Below are 20565 nucleotides of genomic sequence, written 5' to 3' on the forward strand. Positions count from 1 at the left end.
AGTATGAAAGACAAAACTTTGTCACCGTTGTCTCAAAGAAGCACTCTGGCTACACCCTTTCCAGGACATATCTGTTTGTTTTTTTGGCAGTCCATGGAATATACAGTATTCGTCTCTAGCACCACAACTCAAAGGTGTCAATCCTTCTTCTGTCATACTTATTCATTGTCCTACTCTCTGATGCATATTGTTGTTATGCACTGTCAAGTCACCTGTGACTCATAACGACCATATGTACAATAGCTCTGAAGCCTACCCTATCCTGAGCCAGTCACACTGACTCCAACATACCTATCCCCATTGCTCTAGTCACTGTATCAATACTTTCCATCCAGAGTCTTCCTATCCTGTACTGTCCCTCCACTCTTCTGAGTATGATGTCCTTCTCCAAGAATCAGTCCCTCCTGGACACATGCCAAAAGCATGTAAGACAAAACTTCAGAATCCTAACCTCCCAGGATAAACTTGATTTCACTCTCTCCAAGAGAGACCTATATGTTTTCTTGGCATTCAAGACTCTTCTCCGGCACCTCAACTCAAAGGCATCAATTCTTCTTCTATATCCTCCTTAGTTATTATCCAGCACTTTGATGTATAGCAAGTGATTGTAAAGACCGTAGACTGGATCAGGTGCACCTTAGTCTCCAGTCGGACATCATTGCTTCTCAGTACTCTGGAAAGGTCCCTGACAGCAGATTTACCTAATGCAATTACTCTTTTTATTTTCTGTCTGCTGGTGCCAAAAGAATTGATTGTGGAGCCAGGCAAGCTATAATGGTTAACAACCTCAATCTCTTCTCTCTCCGTCGTGGTGCTGCCAGTTGGGTCAGTGGTGAGAATCTTTGTCTTTGTAGATGATTTAAAAGGTATGGCTTGAGGTATACCTCAAGGTACACCTTAGTCTTCAAATTGACATCATTGCTCTTCAGCATCTTGGAGAGGTCCTTGAAATAAGGCTTTCCCAATGTAATGCAAGTATTCTGATTTCCTGACTGCTGGTACCAAGGGACTTGATTGTCCAAGCAAGAGGGAATCATTGACAGTGTCAATTTTTTCTAAATCTGTCAGAATGTTGACTGATGTGGTGAGGATCTTTGTCTTCTTGATGTTGAGATGTAATTCATACTAAAGGCTGTAGTCCTCTATATTCTGTAGCATTTGTTTCACATCCACCTCACTTTCAACAAGGAAAGCTGTGTCATTATCATAATGCAGGTTGTTGATGAATTTTTCATCCAATTCTAATACCACACCCCTCTTAATAGAACCTGTTGTTGTTATTGATTGCCTTTGAGTCAAGCATGACTCTTGGTGACACTATGAACAAAAGACCTGAAGTCTTTCTATGACTATTGACATTTATTAAAATTCTTAGAGTTTCCTGAGGCATGCCATTTAGGAAGTGGATGCCTTTCCTGCTATCTTCATGAATTATTGGCCTTGCACACAGACTGACTAGGAATGGAGAAAGGATACAAGATTGACGCATATCCTTCCTAGTCTTAAAAAATGCAGAGTTCCATTGCTCTATTTGCACAACAATTTCTTGGTCTAACTATATATTCCATACAAGCACATTTAAGTGTTCTAGGATTCCCATTCTTCTCAATGTAAGCCATAATTTATTATGATCCTATAAGTCAAACGCCTTTGAATATTTAATAAAACACAAATGGACATTGTTCTAGATTTCTCTGCTTTCAGTAAGGAAGTTGTTGTGTTGTTGCTTTGTACCAACGTGTTGCCTGTGAGTGATAAAGACCCTATGTACAAAGCCCTAAACCCTGTTCTATCCTATGCCAATCTTATTATCTCTGACACACCTACCCCCATTACGTCAGTCACTGAATCCATCTTTTTCACTCTTGAGCTGTCCCTTCACCCTCAGAAGCATGATGTCCCTCTCCAAGGACTGGTCCCACCTTGCAACATGTCCAAAGTATGTCAGATGAAGCTTCAGAATCCTTGCCTCCAAAGAGCAGCCTGGTCTCACCCTCTCTGGAGAAAACCTGTTTGTTCTCCTAGTAGTCCATGGTATATTCAATACTCTTCTCCAGAACAACAGCTCAAAGACATAAATTCTTTTTCTATCATCCTTAGTCATTTTCCAGCTTCCTGACATCTAACAAGTAATTGCAAAGACTATGGCCTGGATCAAGCGCACCTTAGTCTCCAGACTGACATTGTTGCTCTTCAGTACTTTGGAGCGGTCTCTGGCAGCAGATTTTCTCAATGCAATTCATCTTTTGATTTCCTGGTTGCTGGTACCAAGAGTGTTGATTGTGAAGCCAAATAAAGTAAAGCTGTTAACAATCCCTTCACCATCTATCATGATGTTGCCAACTGGCCCGGTGGTGAAAATCTTTGTTTTCTTGATGTTATGTTTCAATCCATATTTGATGCTACAATCCTTGACTGTCTGCAGCAAGCACTTCAGGTTCTCCTCAGTTTCAGCAAGCAGAGTTGTGTCATCTGCATAATGGAGATTGTTGATGAGTCTTCCTCCAATCCTGATGCCACGTTTCTCCTCATACAGCCCAGCCTCCCTAATAATCTGTTCTGCATATAGATTGAAAGAGTATGGAGATAGGACATATCCCTGGCATAGATCCTTCCCTATTTTGAACCATGCAGTATTTCCTTGCTCTGTTCTGATGACTGCCTCCTGGTCCAAGAATAGATTTTGCATAATAAGCATGATCAAGTGTTCAAGGATTCCCATTCTTCTCAGAGTTAGCTACAGTTTATTGTGATCCACACAGTTAAATGCCTTTATATAGTGAATGAAACACAGATAAACATTCCTCTGGTACTCTCTGCTTTCAGCCAAGATCCATCTAACTGTAGCTATAATATCCCTAGAACCATGGACTCTTCTAAACCCAGCCTGTACTTCAAGCAGGTCTTTATTGTTGTGTTGTTCCAGTCATTTTTGGATAATTTTCAGCAGAATCTTGCTTGCATGTGATATTAATGATGTTGTTGTTGTTATGTGCAGTCAAGTCACGTGTGACTCATAGTGACCCTATGTACAAGAGCCCTAAATCCTGCTCTATCTTGTGCCAACCACTCTGTCTCTGACATACCTACCCCTACTACCCTAATCACTGAACCGATCCATCTCATGAAGGGTCTTCCTCTCTTGCGCTGTCCCTCCACACTCCTAAACAGGATGTCCCTCTCCAAGGACTGGTCCCAACTTGCCACATGCCCAAAGTATGTCAGACGAAGCTTCATAATCCTTGCCTCCAAGGTGCAGCCTGACTTCACTCTCTCCAGGACAGACCTGCTTGTTCTCCTAGCAGTCCATGGTATATTCAATACTCTTCTCCAGCACTGTAGTTCAAAGGCATCAATTATCTTTCTATCATTCCTAGTCATTGTCCAGTTCTCTGATGCATAGCACGCAATGTGAAGACTATAGCCAGGATCAGGTGCACCTAAGTCTCCAGCCTGACATAATTGCTCTTCAGTACACTGAGGTCTCTGACAGTTGACTTTCCCAATGCAATTCATCTCTTGATTTCCTGGCTGCTGGTGTCAAGAGTGTTGATTGTGGAGCCAAGCAAATTAAAACTGTTAACAATCTCAATCTCTTCACCATCCATACTGATGCTGTCAATTGGCCCAGTGGTGAGAATCTTTGTTTTTTTCATGTTGAGCTTCAATCTATATTGAAGGCTGCAGTCCTTGATCTTCTGCAGTAAGTGCTTCAGGTCCTCCTCAGTTTCAGCAAGCATGATTGTGTCACCCACATAATGCAGGTTGTTGATGACTCTTCCACCAGTCCTGATGCCACATTCCTCCTCGTACAGCCCAGAGTCTCAGATGATCTGTCTGTACACAGATTGAAAAGGTATGGAAACAAAATACATTCCTGATGGACCCCCTTCTTGATTTTGAACCATGTAATGTCTCCTTGCTCTGTTCTGACAACTGCCTCTTGGTCCAAGTATAGGTTTCGCACAAGCACAATCAAATTTTCTGATATATTAGCAATGTATCCCTGATGCCGCGTCCTCTTCTAAAATCAGCTTGTACTTCTATTCATTCCCTATCGATATACAATTCTGTTGTTGTTGTATGTGCCATCAAGTCGCTTGCAACTCATAGTGACCCTATGTACAACAGCCCTAAACTCTGCTCTGTCCTGTGACAATCGCACTGTCTCTGACACTACCATCCTGATTATCCCAGTCACTGAATTAATCCACTTCATAGAGAGCCTTCCCCTCCTGTGCTGTCCCTCCACCCTACCAAGCATGATGTCCTTCTCCAAGGACCAGTCTCTCCTTACAACATGCCCAAAGTATGTTAGGCAGAGCCACTTTTAAATGATCTTCAACAACATTTTGCTTGAGTTATTAATGATATTGTTTGATATTTTCCACATTCTGTTGAATCCTTTTTTGTGTGTACCTAAGCTATAACATTCCAGCAGCACAATTTTGGATACCAATTGTGATGTGGTGTAAGGAAAAATAGTTGGATTATCTGATTAAGGAATCATGTTAATCACAACATTTAGGTTGGGAAAAGAACAAATTTAAGACGATCATGACTGGAAATATAACAGAACACCTATATGGTTATTTAAATAATTGCTTCCAAAAGGACTTGTGTGTTTGGAAGTTATTGCTTGCTCATTCAAAGAATAGAAGAGCATCATCATTTGCATAGTGGGAGTGATGGTGGAAAATTCTGGAAATGGTCAAGACCTAGAGAGAGATGTCTTCCATCTTTTTAGTAACACTGCCATCTACTGGAACCTCCTGGTTTCAGGGACCTCCTGCACCACAAAATTGCCATCAACATTTTCGAGCATGATTTCCTTTCTTATTTGATTTCCTATTCTTTCTGTACTTATGAGCTTTGTATTTCCATTCAGAAATTAATTACTTTAATTATTCAACTTTAATAGTTTTTCACTTAACATCTTTAGAAAATATTTGAGAAAATGTACCTTTAATTTGCATTTTTGAGAGACATTGAGGCTTTTCCTAAATTAATTATTACAACCTAGAGGAAAAAGTATCCTATCAAGTAGAATTTCACTTGCATGTTTAACTTGTCCAATTACGGTTATGGAGTAGGCAAAGAACCAAAGTCCTTCCCTTTTCTGTGGGGTTTCTATACACAGACCAGTAGTACCATTGCTGTCCCAGATTTGTCTTTCTTGTACCTAGGTATTATCTATTTGCCCCATTTTAATAATCCATTGTCTTTACCTCCATCTTAAAACTCCTGTTTATTAGTAGACTAACGTTGGAAATTTGCAGAACAGGTTAATGTTATTTCAGGGGAATATTTAATAACTTTCAAGGAGAGATCTAGATGTCTATACTATACGGAGGATCTAAAATCCTAAAATTTCCAAGCTGAGAAAACTATAATCAGCATCAGATAACACATTTAACAAAAATTTTTAATATGCACCATTACAGCCCCTTGACTTTTATTTATTTTTTCTAATATATTGAGTGCTTAATGAGAAGGAAGCCAGAGAAACCAAGAACGGCAGCCTCCATTACTGCCGGATTTCTCTCTTATCTAATCTTACAATATTCTTTCTTTCTCCAAAGTTTGGGATGTCTGTATGATTGGAATCTATAATTCCAGGGGGGAAGGAACCTGAGACAGAAAGGTATACCACTGTAGCTTTGAGTAACTTCATTAGTTATTACACTTACAGATCTTTGCTGAATGAGGTATTATTTGGATGAGAATACCTAAACTACTGTTTGGACATTTTTAATGAAAGTAGGTTGTATTGTGCTAAATATAGCTAAAGAAGACAGCCTTACTCATATTAAGGTCATTTCACCTGAAAATATTCACAAGGCTGAATGCATGACCCAATATTTTGTACGAGCTGCATTCTGCATTAATCCACTTATTCTGTATGTATTGCACTTGGACTTATTGCATTTATTATGTATGTATTGTATTTGCAAGTTTCAAAGTTCCACCTCAGAAGCCTTGTGCACAAGGGAATCACATATACTTTAAAGAGCTAGTGTTAAAATGCTTGAAGTAGCATTCATCAATGTGTCTTAATTTCCAAAATGCTTTAGGAAAGTTCTATGCTTAAAAATAACAGGGAGGGAAGTTCCCGAATGTTAAATAATCCATTGTGTAGAATTTATTTGATTTGAGGAGTAAATATTTCATCTAGAAATTGGATGTTTAAAGTAATTATGGTGGTTGTTTTTGTCGTCATTATGTGCCATCGAGTGGCCTGCAACTCATAGTGACCCTATGTACAACAGACCTAAACCCTGCTCTATTCTGTGCCAATTTCACCGTCTCTGAAACACCTACCCCCATGACCCCAGACACTGAATTAATCAACCTCATAGAGGGTCTTCCTCTCCTTCACTGTCCCTCCACTCCCAAGCATGATGTCACTCTCCAAGGACTGGTCCCTCATTGGAACATGTCCAATGTATGTCAGATGAAGCCTCATAATTCTTGCCTCCAAGGACAGCTTGATTTAACCCTCTCTAGGACGAACCTGTTCATTTTCTTAGCAGTCCATAGTATATTCAAGACTGTTTTCCAACACCACACAGCTTAAAGGCATCAATTCTCCTTGTACCATTCTTAGGCATTGTCCAGCTCTCTGATGCATAGCAAGTGATTGCAAAGATCATGGCCTGTATCAAGTGCACCTTATTCTCCAAAATGACATCATTGCTCTTCAGTACTTTGGAGAGGTCTCTAACAGCAGACTTTCCCATCACAAAATGTCTTTTAATTTCCTGGCTGCTGATGCCAAGAGTGTTGATTGTGGAATCAAACAAACTAAAGCTGTTAACAACCTCAATCTCTTCACCAAGATGTTGCCAATTGGCCCAATGGTGAGAATCTTTGTTTTCTTGATGTTAAGCTTCAAACCATATTGAAGGCTGCAGTCCTTGACCTTCTGCAGCAAACTCTTCAGGTGCTTTTCCGTTTCAGAAAGCAGGGTCGTGTCATCTACATAATGCATATTATTGATAAGTCTTCCTCCAATCCTGATGCCACAATTTTCCTCATACAGCTCATACTCCCAGATAATCTGTTCTGCAAATAGATTGAAAGAGTATGGAGATAGGACACATTTCCGGCATACACCCTTCCCAATTTTGAACCACGCAGTGTTTCCTTGCTCTGTTCTGACGACTGCCACCTGGTGCAAGTATAGGTTTCACTTTAGCACGATCAAGTGTTCTGGGATTCTCATTCTTCTCAGAGTCAGCCACAGCGTGTTATGATCTACAGTCAAATGCCTTTGCATAATCAATGAAACACAGATAGGCATGCCTCTGGTACTTCCTGCTTTCAGCCAAGATCCATCTAACATTAGCTACAATATCCCTAGTAACACAACCCTTTCCAACCCAAGCCTGCACTTCTGACAGTTCTCTGTGGATGTGCTGTTCCAGCCATTTTTGGATAATCTTCAGCAGAATCTTGCTTTCATGTGATACTAATGATATTGTTCAATAATTTCCACACTCAGATGGATCATGTTTCTTTGGAATGGGAACAATATAGGTTTCTTCCAGTCAAGTGGTTTTCCTCCAGATTTCTTGGCACAACTTGGTGAGCACATCCAGGGCAGCATTTATTAGTTGAAATACATCGATTTGTATACCATCAATTCCAGGGGCCTTATGTTTTGCCATTTCTTTCAAAGCAGCTTGAACTTCTTCCTTCATCACCGTAAGCTCTTGCTCTTATGTTGTTTCATTATATTCTTCTCTGTCTGCCAAATCCTTTTGGTACAGTGACCCTGTATACTCTCTCCGTCTTCTTTTATTACTTCCTGGATCATTTAATATTTGTCCTTCAGTTCCTTGAGTTAAGAAATGCTAAGCGAGTTTGGCCCTTTTGATTTTCTGGCTCCATCTTCTTGCACATTTCATTATAATACTTTACTTGGTCTTTCTGCATTACCTTTTAAAATTTTCTGTTCAGTTCTTTATTAATTTTATTTCTTCCTCTGCTTTGGCTTTTTGGCGCTCTAGTGCAATATTCAGAGTCTCTTCTGACACCCATTTTGGTGTTTTCTTTCTCCTCTGTCTTTGTAATGACCTTTTGCTCTCTTCCTGGATGATATTCTTGATATCTTCCCACAAATTATCTGATCTTTGCTCATTGGTGTTCAAGGCCTCAAAACTACTCCTGAAATGGTTTTGAAATTCAGGTATTTTGGTTCCCGTGGATTTGATTTAATTTTCCACAGCCTCAGCTTGACCTTGCATATGAGTAGTTGGTGGTCTGTTCCATAATCAGCACCTCGTTTAGTTTTCACAGCTGATACTGACCTTTATCAGCGGTTCTTTCCACAGATGTAATTAATCTGATTCCTATGCATACCATCAGGTGAAATCCAGGTATATAGCTTGTGTTTGTTTCTTATAAAATGTATTTTGTAATTAATAAATTTTTGATTGTGCAAAACTACATCATTCTATCTCTAGCTTCATTTCTATCAACAAATCCATGTTTTCTGACTACTGATCCTTCTTCTCTGTTCCCAACTTTTGCATTCCAGTCATCCATTATTATTAATGCATCTTGATTGCATGTTCAATCAATCTCTAACTGCAAATGTTGGTAGAAATCTTATATTTACTCTTCTTTGGCTCTGGTTGTTGGTGCATATATCTGAATAATAGTGGTATTCACTGGACTTCTTTTATGTGTACGGATATTGTACTGTCACTCACAATATTGTATTTCAAGACACGTCTAGAAATGATTTTTTTAACTATGAAAGCAACCCCATTTTTCTTCACTGTTTCATCTCCAGCATATTAGATTATGTGATGATCATCTGACTCAAAATGCCTCATACCAGTCCATCTTATCTCTCTAATACCTAATATGTCAATATTTATGTGTTCTATTTCTTCCTTAACAATATCTAATTTTCCTACTTTCAGGGTTTTTACATTCCATGTTCTAGTAACTAGTGTCTGCTTATGACTGTTCCTCCTCCTTTGTATTTCCATACTTGAAAGCTCCACCTCAGTTGCCCTATCTGCTAATATAACTGTATTCTATTGTACACAGGGTTTTAGGAGGCCTGCTGTTTCAGAAGTGTGTGCACAATCCTTCTTCCTAATCTGTCTTAACCTGAATGCTCAGATTTAGAAAAGTATCTGACAGAAAAGCATTTTATGGAAAAAAGTAGATGAAAGATATTTTCCCAATTGTAGAATTAACCAATAGTTGTCCCTGCCCTTAACTCAAGTGTCTTGACCCACCCCACCCATTTCTTTGCTCCACCAGCATCTCTCTCCACTCCCACCCACTCCCTTCAACACATTTCTCCCGTTATCCAGCCCTTGATGTGATAGCTTATCACTCCCATTTGGCCTCTCACATGAGAGACTATTTTTCCCCCTTGATGAGTGTGGAATGAATTTGTTCCTTGTTTTAACCAAACAAAGCTGTGGAAGTGACAGCTTATCCCAGACCCAAGTCTTAGGAAGGTCGAAGGAGCTGTGACAGCTTTGACTCTTGTGTTCTTGGGAATCTTGAGTTGTTAATTATGAAACTTGCTAGAGAGTTCACTAGGGAGAACATCTGTAGAGATTATACAGTAAGATCTACATGAAGGAGAGATTCAGGACCCCATTGGTAGCTTCAACCAGGGCCTCAGATTTAGGTGAGCCATCCCAGCTGGCCCCTAGCTGTGTGAGGCAGCTTTACTTTGGTGCCATCTATGAAAGTAAAGCATCCTTGCAGATGTGTCAGCCCTGGAGATATAATGTGGTACAGAGTTTGTCTAAATTCTTGACTCACAGTTGTAAAAAAAAAATAGGAAAATCGTTATTGTTAATTTGGAGGACTGTTAGACAAAAGTCAACAATTGGAAGAGCAATCAAATGCATTCTATCATGGCCTACTCATTTATTTTCTGCAAATGTATACAAAGCACATTTCATTTCCTCATCATTCATCCTACTCTCCAGCAGAAAACCAAAAATAAAACCAAAAATTCTAGTTACCAAAGAAATATGTCAATATTAAAATGGGTTGCTTTTTTGTTGTAATTCTGTATCATGTATCAAATAGTACAGAATTTTCTTCATGAATATAGTCCCCTTCTCTGCATTTTACCATCAAGGATCTTTGTTCCACTGTTCTCAATGATCTCTGAGGAGTAGTGTTTTTAATATGTTATAGTCACTTTCATGCTGTGGCTAATAATACCAACCAGTAGTCATGTCCTCCTAATTCAAGTGGACTCATTTTAAGCTCCTTGTCAGGGCAAAGATGGACTTTCTCTATTTCCTGGTGGCCAGGCTCCAGTGTTATCCATGTGAAAGCTTTGGGGTGAAAGGGAGGAGAGCCAAGGGACATGTCACTAGGTTTAACAGCAGACCCATCAACTATGAATCTTTAAAAATCATTTCCATTTTCTGGGTCATCATTTATTACAACGAAGACAATAATAATAGTGATAATTTTAAAAGCTGAGAAAACTAACCTCACTGTCAAGTAAATTCTGACTCATGGTAACCTCATGCTTGTTGGAACAAAACTGTGCTCCATAGGGCTTCCAATGACTGTGATCTTTCAGATGCATATTTCTGGGCCTTTGTTCTAATGTGCTTCAATGTAGATCCAAACAGCTGACATTTTGGTTAGTACAAGGGAATCTAACCATTTGTGAAACCCAGGGACTCCTGGAGATAATAATAACCCTCAAAAAAAAAAAAAAAAAAGAAAAGAAAAAGCATGAGGTCCCACAATTGAAGGGGTAGAGGAAGAGGAAAGGTAAAGGAAATGGGAAAGATCTGGTGTTAAAAACAATGTTTACAAACTTTGTACATAAACCAGTAAAAAATAAAAATTTTCTTTAAAAATTGAAAGAAATTATTCTAATGTATATTGTATATAAAGTAATTGGGGTGGGTGTATTGCAGACAGTGAGATTGGCACAGGACAGAGCAGAATTTAGGGCTGTTGTACATAGGGTCACTATGAGTCACAAGCGACTCAATCGCACATAACAACAACAACATAAAGTAGTAGAGAAAAGATATTTTTAAAAATGTCATAAGGATTAAATAGGCAATGTCTCCTACATAGTAAGTCCTCAATTATATTAATTTAATCATGTTCCAATAATATCTATACTCTCTAATAATTGTTGTCAAATCAGAACTGGCTCCCAGTTAACCTTCCAGCAGGTTTTCTAAGGCTGTAATTCACAAAGGAGGAGATTCTCCATCTTTCTCCCACAATGCTGCTGGTGAACCACAAAAGAGATGCCATGTTTGGATCAGCAGCACAACACCCTACACAGTACACTACCAGTAATAAACCTTAAAAATCTTCCTCAGTGATTTCTTTTTTCTTTCTCAGAACTATTTATCCTTAACTTTGATATTTTATTTTGTCCTATTACTTGACGCTTTCTCATACAAGTTTGCCTCCATGCAATGGGATTGTTAGCTCTCACAGGAAAAAAAATTAGAAGTGGTCCTTGACTGCTCTTTCTCTCCTCTCCCCAATCTAATTCATCTTAAGGTTCTATCTCTGCATCTTCAATTCTATCTGTTCGTTCTATTTCTAATTCATCTTAAAATTCTGAGGTCCTTGGTCTTATGAGTTGAATTCTGTCTCCCACCAAAACTTGTGTTGGAAGCCTGTAACTGTGCACATACAATTTAATTTGGAAATAGAGGTTTCTTTGTTAGTTAATGAAGTCAAACAGTGCAGCAGTTACTATGTGCCACTGAGTCAGAAGTGAACTTCAAGTATGTTTTCAGAGGCTGTAAATTGCATGGGAGATTGTTCATTTTTCTCCTGCAGAACAGCTGGTAGATTTGAACTGCCTGCCTTTGAATTGACAATGCAACGCCTTATCCACTAGGCCATCAGAATTCAACAGTGTAGAGTGTGTGCAAACATAATCACACTCGATTTTCAGAAGCAGCACAAACACAGAGGTAAAGAGACAAAAACAAAGGATGACATGTGAAGGTCACCAAGGATCCAAGGAGCACTGAAGGAGACAAGAATCTACCTTTCAGAATTAAGAAAGAGAGGCTTCTCCTGTTACTGCCTTTTGATCTTGAAAAAATACATTTCTGTTTAATTGTTTTTTTAAATTTATTGGTTTTCATGTAATTCCTTTACATTATGTTTTGTCCACATATTCTTGTTGTTATGTGTGGTTGAGTCTCTTGCAACTCATAGTGACCCTATGTACAACAGCCCTAAAACCTGCTCTATCTTGTACCAACTTTATTTTCTCTGACCACCTACCCCGATTACATCAATGAATCAATTCATCTCATCGAGGGCCTTCCTCTCTACATTTTTTTATTTACATTATGTTTCATGCAATCATTTATATACACTCTGTTTTACATTATTTTTTAAATTGACTTGCTTACAAAGTTTATGTATATTGTGTTTCACACTATTCATTCTCATTGTGTTTCATATAATCATTCTCATAGATCATATTTTATAAAATCAATCACCATTGAACCTTGTTCATTATTACCCTGTCTTTTCACCCGGATACTTCCCATTTGCTTTCCCCCCTCCATCCACCCACGAAACTGTGAAGCCCTGTGGTTTCACCTCTATTTATCCTCACCTCTTCACTCCCCCCTTTCCCTCTTGATTTCCTGTACATATTTTACTAGTTATCCTTCTATTTTTATAATAATGGTCTTATGTTGTATTTGTCCTTATGAAACTGCTTTAGTTCACTAAATATAATGCTTTCCACCTTCTCCCAAGTTAAGTAGTATTTTTCAAAATGGTTGCTCCTGAGTGCTGTATAGTGTTCCATTGTGTGAATGTACCACAAATACTCATTCCATTCAGTTATTTAAAGCCCCATTCTACATGTGGTGTTAGTGTTATAAAAACCTACATACTAAGAAAGGTCCCTTGCTCCTTTTCTTTTTACACTTTCCCAGACATCCCCTAACCCAAAGTGAACTATGGGAATAATTTCTTTTTTTAAATTGTATTAATTTTAATGAACATTTACAGAGCTTTTGGATTTCCATTCATTCATTGTTGCACTTTTCTCCCTGTACCCCCGCCCCACCAGTTCACTCCTCTCTTCGAAAAGCAAAAGAAAAACTCCTTCATTGGTATACAATCCCCTCCCCCAAGTGTCACCGCCATCCAAGCAGATATATGCACACCCATGTTTATCACAGCTTTGTTCACAATAGCAAGGAGTTGGGAATAACTTCTTAACTGGCTTTCTTTTACAGATTCCACACAACACTCCATTCCTAGTCTATCATTTGCACATCAGCCAAAGTAATGTGTTTAATTTAATGATGAAAAGAGTAAATGTGGGTGTGGGTTGGGGTTTTTTCTGCTTCTACCTTGAGAGAGGCATCTTGTAACCCTTGAGATAACCCTCCAAACCCTGGCAAAGCTCGCACATATTCTACTCTGCCCCTCAGCTCCTGTTCCAGGGACTGCTTCTAGTCCCTCCCCTCCTGGTTAATTTCTACACATCTTCCAAGTCTCTGCTTACATGTCACTGTCTAAGAGACTGTTTCCCTGACCTCCACATCATCATCTAAATTAAATTTAATTAGGACTATTCTATCTCAGCACCCAATTTTCCCCCTTAATAGCTCTCTTGCCATGATTTTTAATTACATCTATATTTGTAAGCTTATTTATTTAAAGCTTGTAGGCACTATTAACATATTAACAACCTCTACTTCCATAATAGCTTGCCTCCGGAAACCCTATGAACCTGGGGAGAGGATGAAAGATGCACAAGTGTTGACGACTTTCCTTCATAGCGTCGCTATGAGTTGCCTGAAACTCGACGGCACTTAACAACAACAAACAACATAAATCTTGTGTGACTTTAAAACTATGGAGTTAATTTTCCAATTCTATACTATTCCCTATATTGGATTAGAAGAGTGTACAGAATGAGAGTATCATTGTTTTGTTAGATCTAAAAAGCAGAGAATACCAGAAATATGTTTACCTCTGTTTAATTGACTATCTTTAGGAATTTAAATGTGTGGATTATAATAATTATAGATAATGTTGCAAAGAACAGATATTTCAGAATATTTCTTGTGCTTATGTTGAACCTGTACAAGAGGCAGTCATTCAAATCAAACAAGAATATTTGGATGGTTTAAAAGAAATGAAAGACAGGCCTGAGGGCTGCAGGTGACTCAACGGCACTTAAGAACAGTAACATCAAGATAGAGAGAAATCAGTTGGCCCAGTGGACAGGAAGCGATGCTACCGAGCCAAATGTGGGTGACTTTCATTGTTTTTGTTCAAACATTCCTCTAGGTAGTATAGCTCTGGTGTGTCCACTTGCTGCACAGCAGTAACTTGTGGTTGCTGTGAGGCTGAACACTGTGAAACGATGTGTCAAACGTGTTAATGGTTGGTTACCCATGACAGACAGTGTTGGGTGGAGCTCTTGATTAAAACAAGCTTGGAAGCAGGAGTGGCATCCACTTCCGTAATAGCTTGCCTCCGGAAACCCTATGAACCTGGAGAAAGGATGAAAGATACACAAGTGTCGAGGACTTTCCTTTCATAGGGTGGCTACTTGATGGCACTTAACAACAACAACAACCTCCTCCACCAGAGTCTCCATAAGAGATACAGACATGATGAGGAATATGTCTGAGTCTATCTTTTAATCTTGCATGTTCTCCACACAGCACAAGGCCAGGATCGTAGGCTGTATTCATGGGAAGAAGGGTTATAAGAAGAGCCCAGATTTCTGGGGCACAGAGCCACCACAGCCCAGTGCTGTTCTTGGTACCCAGCTAAAACTTAACCACTTGCCTTGTGTTACCTCTTGATTTTTAAGATTGTTTCACCAACAGAAGTGATTTGTTTGTTTAATCTGAGTGCCTCTATTTTTACCTTTGTTTTGGTTATTTTTTAAAATTTTATTTTCTTTTTTTATTTTATACTGATTTATTTACAAAGCTCAAATACATTGTTTTTCACATGGCCTTGGAAGGCTGAGAATAATTTAGTCAAGAGTCTCAGACACAGTTGCCAACTTGGAGGTTATCAAGAATAAAGGCAAACAGAAAGTTTTAGGCCACAAGAAGTTAAAGGGATCCACTAATAAAAAACACAAAGCAGGTACCTGTGGGTGATCTTCGTGGTACAAGCATGGAAGCAGCTTCACCATGACACACACTATCCCAGGGTGAATGATGGTGACCTCCCCTTCTTCCAGTCTAAGGAGAAAGGAAAAGAAGTGTATTACTAGGATCTTCTTTTTTTATTTTAGATTTTTTATTAATTATTTTTAATGAAACATGTATTTTTACAGCATACATTTTCCATTGAATTTTTCCCCATTCATTCATAGTTGCACATTTTCCTCCCTGCCCACCCTGCCCCCCAGTTTGTTTTTCTCTTTGAAGAAAAAAACAATCCTTTCAGTGTTATACAATCCCCCTCCCAAGTCCACAGTCTAATATGCATGTCTTTTTCTGTAATCTTGTCATGAAAATAATGTTGTTGTTGTTAAGTGTCGTCGAGTCATTTGTGACTCATAGTGACCCTATGTACAACAGCCCTAAACTCTGCTCTGTTCTGTGCCAATTGCACTGTCTCTGATTCACCCATGCAAATTACCCCAGTCACAGAATCAATCCACTTCATAGAGGGCCTTCCCCTTCTGTGCTGTCCCTGCACCCTACCAAGCATGATGTCCCTCTCCAAGGACTGGTCCCTCCTTACAACATGTCCAAAGTATGGTAGACAGACCCTCAGAATCCTTGCCTCCAGGGAGCCACCCGGTTTAACCCTTTCCAGGATGAATCTGCTTGTTTTCTTGGCCGTCCATGGTACCCTCAATACTCTTCTCCAGCACCACAGCTCAAAGGCATCAATTCTCCTTCTATCCTCCTTAGTCACTGTCCAACTCTCTGATGCATAACAAGTGATAGCAGAGACCATGGCCTGTATCAGACACACCTTAGTCTCCAGAGAGACACCGTTGCTCTTCAGTACTTTGGAGAGGACCCTAAGAGCAGACTTGAAAATAATACCTAATACTATATTCCTTTTAAACAGTTTTCTCCCTCTTCTTATGGAGTTCTCTCTTCTTGCCCATTTCCACTTAGGTATCTGTGTCAGTATAAAGTGTAGCTTAAAAGCAGGAGAAGTACATGTCAAGATTACATAATGTTGTTATATTTATTAAATTTGTGTGCTGAATAAGAAAGAATCAGAGATACTTGGCATTATTTAAAAAACCCACAGTTTATAATATGCAGGTGGCAAATTCCTGTCTTCTGAGACGGAAAAGGACTTGAGGCACTTATCGATGAAGGTCGGCAACTCCATCCTTTGGTATGGCTTATACTTTAACACAAAGAAAATGAAAATTCTCACAACTGCACTAGAAAAAATTACTGAAGCTGTCAAAAAATTTCTTTTACTAGGAACAACATTCATGAAAAGATTAGTAAAGAAATCAAATAAGTCACTGAGTTGGGCAAATCTGAAGCAAAATTTCTCTTCAAAGTGCTTAAAAAGTAAATGAAGACTAAGATGTATCTTGCCGTGGACATGACATTTTCAATTGCCTTATAGGAACAAGAAAGCTTAGCAATTAATAAGAGTGAAGAATCCATGCCTTTGAATTATAGTAATAGCAAAGACTACTGAATATTCTGTGACAGAATAACAAACTGTCTTGAAAAAAGTCTATCCAGAATATTTCTTAGAAGCAAGGATGAAGACATTTGGTTTCCTATACTATGGACATGTTAACAGATAGGACCAGTTCTTAATGAAGGACATCATGTGTGGTAAAGAAAAGCATCAATGAAAAAGAAGGGGCCCTCCATGAACTGGATTGACACAGTGACTACAACAATGGACTGAAGCCTATTGAAGATTTTGAGCAGGGTGCAAGGCCAGGCAGTGTTTCATTCTGTTCCCTATAAGTTTGTTATGAGTTGGAATAGACTATTAACACCTAACAACAATATCTTTTTTTCAAAATTATGAGAACAAATACTTGTCAATACATTTTTATGATGCTAGAATGAATTATCTTAATATGAAAATCATATAATAGAAGAGAAATTATAGCACAAATATTTAGTATAAACAAATAGAGAGGAGAGTGACAGTTTCTGGAGGACAACAGACTCCTCTGTTCTGCCATTCAGGTACCTTGAACATTGCTGTCTAACTACATCATGTGGAGAGCTGAGGATATCTAAAGTACAAGCAGAAGAGGAGTGGTAAAGTTGCAACTTCTGAAGGACAGCAAACTCCACTGTTCTGTCATTCAGGTACTTTGGCCTTAAATACAGTTTTATGTGGAGGTCTGGGAATCTCTTAAGCACAAGCAGAAGAGGCATGGTAGAGCTGCAGTTTCTAGAGGGCAACAGTCAACTTGCTCCATCTCACATACTTTAGACATGTGAATAGGATGGGCCCATCCTTGGAGAAGGACATCATGCTCAGAAGGGTTGAGGGACAACGCAGGAGAGGAAGACACTGGATGAAGTAGATTGATGCAGTAACTAGGGCAGTGCGGTAGATGTATCAGAATCAGTGAGGCTGGCTAAGGAAAGGGCAGGTTTCAGAGCTATTGTACATAGGGTCACTGTGAGTTGCAGGTGACTTAATGGCACATAACAAGAACAACATCATTATTTTGCTTGCATATGATATTAATGAGTTCGATAGCTTCCACGTTCTGTTGGATCACCTTTCTTGGAAATGGGAACAAATATGGACCTCTCCAATCCATTGGCCAAATAGCTGTACTCCAAATTTCCTAGCATAGATTGGTGAGCATATCCAAGGCTGCATCTGCTAAGTGAAACAAGTCACTTGGTGTCCCATGAATGCCTGCGGCCTTATTTATTGCCAGTGACTTCAATGCAACTTCCGCTTCCTCCTTTATTATCATTGGCTCCTGCATATACTGTACTTCCTGAAATTTTTCAGTATCAATAAGTTCTTTCTGGTGCAGTGATTTTGTGTATTTCCTCCATCTTTTGCTGCTTTCTGGATCATTCTGCGTCATATATTGCTCAGAGCATCTTTCAATATTGTGACTCAAGGCTTAAGCTTGATTTTCAGTTCTTTCAGCTTGATAAATGCAGAGTGAGTTCTTCCATTTTCCTTCTCTAATTGCAGCTCTTGGCATGTTCCATTATAATACTTTGCTTTGTCCTGCTGAGCTGCCCTTTGAAATCTTCTTTTCAGCTTTTTCATTTCAGAATGTTTTCTGACTGAGTACATTTGCCCCAAGACTGAAAACAAGGCAAACATGTCCACTCTCACCATTTGCATCCTGTACTATCCTGGACCTCCTAGTCAATAGAATAATAAATAAAAAGAAATAAAAGCCATATAGAAAAAGAAAGAAAAGGCATACAGTTAGAAAGGAAGATAAAATTTTTACTATTCACAGACAACATAATTGTCTACATCAAACAAGTGTGGAATCTATTTTTTTTTTAAATTACTCCTAAAACTAACCAGCAAGTTTAACAGGGTTTCAGGACACATAGTATATATTTACAAATTAATCCTATTTCTATATTTTACTGTTGTTGTATTTAAGTGCCTTTGAGTAAGAATCAACTTGTAGCTGATCCTCAAGGTTTTCAGAGGCAGTTAATCACAGAGATTGTTACTAATGGTGACTTTTGACTAAGTCTGTTGAAGGAATCACTTAATATTGTGGGTCAAAAATAGGCTAGGGGTGTACTGTGGGTCAGACCATCAATTATTCATGTGCAAATTCAAATTGAGGCTGAAGAAAATGAAAATAAATAAGTCCATGGGAGCCAAAATATAATCTTGAATTGATTCCATCTGAATTTCAAAATCATCTTAATAATAGGTTTGAAGCATTGAATCTCAATGATGAGTTACGGGATGATATCAAGAATATCATCCATGAAGCAAACAAAAGGCAGTTGTCATGTGCTGTCTAGTCACTTGAAACTCATAGCAAGCCTATGTATAATAGCCCCGAAACCTGCTCTATCCTGTGCCAATCTTATTGTCTCTGACACACTTACCCTCATGACCTCAGACACTGAATCAATCCATCTCATTGAGGGTCTTCTTTTCTTGTATTGTTCCTTCACCCTTCCAAGCATGATCTCCCTCTACAAGGACTGGTCCCTCCTTGTAACATGTCCAAAGTATGTCATATGAAGCCTCAGAATCCTTGCTTCACAGGAGCAGCTTGGTTTCAACCTTTCTAGGATGAACATTTTTGTTCTCCTGGCAGTCCATGATATATTTAATACTCTTCTCCAGCACCACAGCTCAAAGACATCAATTCTTTTTCTATCATTCCTAGTCATTGTCCAGCTTTCTGAAGCATACCAAGTAATTGTGAAGACTATGATGAGAAAGAAAAAAAACCTAAATGGATGCCAGAAGAGACTCTAAAAACTGCACTAAAGTGTTGAGAAACCAAAACAAAGTGAAATCATGGTGAACAGAGATGAAGAGAAAATTTCAAAGGGCAACTCGAGAAGACAAAACAAAGTATTATAATGGAACGTGCAGACAGCTGGAATTGATGACACTTTACAGCAACACTTGTGTTTTCAAATACCTATATAGCAACTGTGTACAGCAACACCTGTGTTTTCAAATAAATCATTACTGAAATTATAATAAACTAAAAAAGAGAAAAAAATACCTATATAACAACTGTGTGAGAACCGACAAAGGAATCTCATGGAGCCTATTAGTATAGTGACGATCAGAGCTGGACTCACCCTGGCCTATTGAGGACAATTACCACAGATTGCCTTCTCCAAGAGTCTTCTTCTAAAAACTGTAACATTTGCTTAAATGTGGAAGGGTATGTCTCTAGGAGCACGCTGCTTATTGGATCTGGCAACCAGAATAACACAAGGTGGAAAGCCACAGCATCACTTCTCTGTCTAGTGGGCCACACAGACCTTGGCTCTGAGCTGCAGCCATAGCATGTGGGAAGAAATGGTGGGAGAGAAGGCAAAGGGGATGTGTGCAAGGGGTGTTGCTGGCTCCCTGGAGAGATGAAACAATTGCTATGATTCTCCTTCCCACAATTTTTCATAAAGCTGAGTGGTTAACACCTGAAGTTATATTGTGAAGCTTGGAGGCACTGTATTATGTGTTCAACTGGGAACTGAAGGGTTAGGGTTTAAAATCCACCAGCTGCCCCACTGGAGAAAGATGGACAATATCTTCCTGCAAAGATTTATTGCCTCAGAAAGCCAATGAAGGTTTGTATTGTGAGTTCAATTGTCAAATCAAAACACTACCAATGACAGAGTTGTTGATTAGATAAGAAATAATGAAATCTACATCTAGAAAAAGAAACTTTTTCGAAGTAACAAAAAAGTAATAACTAATTCTTACAGAAGTCCCTAGGTAGCACCATCAGCTCACACCCATTTACCCTCACCTAGTGGCACAAGGGAAGAAAGTCCTGGCAAGTGCTTCTACAAAGAATAGAGGTGAGGGAACCCTATAAGCAGTTCTCCTCTGTAACACATGCCAAGGGCACAAGTCAATGTCTGTTTTGGTTTCTGT

At 38.9% G+C, this 20565-nt stretch overlaps 1 protein-coding gene across 1 annotated transcript in view; it reads right to left on the reverse strand.

The window, feature by feature from the left end:
- Window positions 1-20565, reverse strand: part of WDFY4 (WDFY family member 4) — a 704682-nt gene that overhangs the window by 442012 nt on the left and 242105 nt on the right. The window contains exon 12 of the mRNA XM_006897732.1: window positions 15131-15224. Within this exon, the coding sequence (XP_006897794.1) occupies window positions 15131-15224 (94 nt within the window). The remainder of the gene's footprint in view (window positions 1-15130; window positions 15225-20565) is intronic.

The sequence above is a fragment of the Elephantulus edwardii genome, unplaced genomic scaffold, assembly GCF_000299155.1.
Source record: "Elephantulus edwardii isolate Elephantulus edwardi_28Jun2011 unplaced genomic scaffold, EleEdw1.0 scaffold00213, whole genome shotgun sequence".
Taxonomy (NCBI): Eukaryota; Metazoa; Chordata; class Mammalia; order Macroscelidea; family Macroscelididae; genus Elephantulus; species Elephantulus edwardii.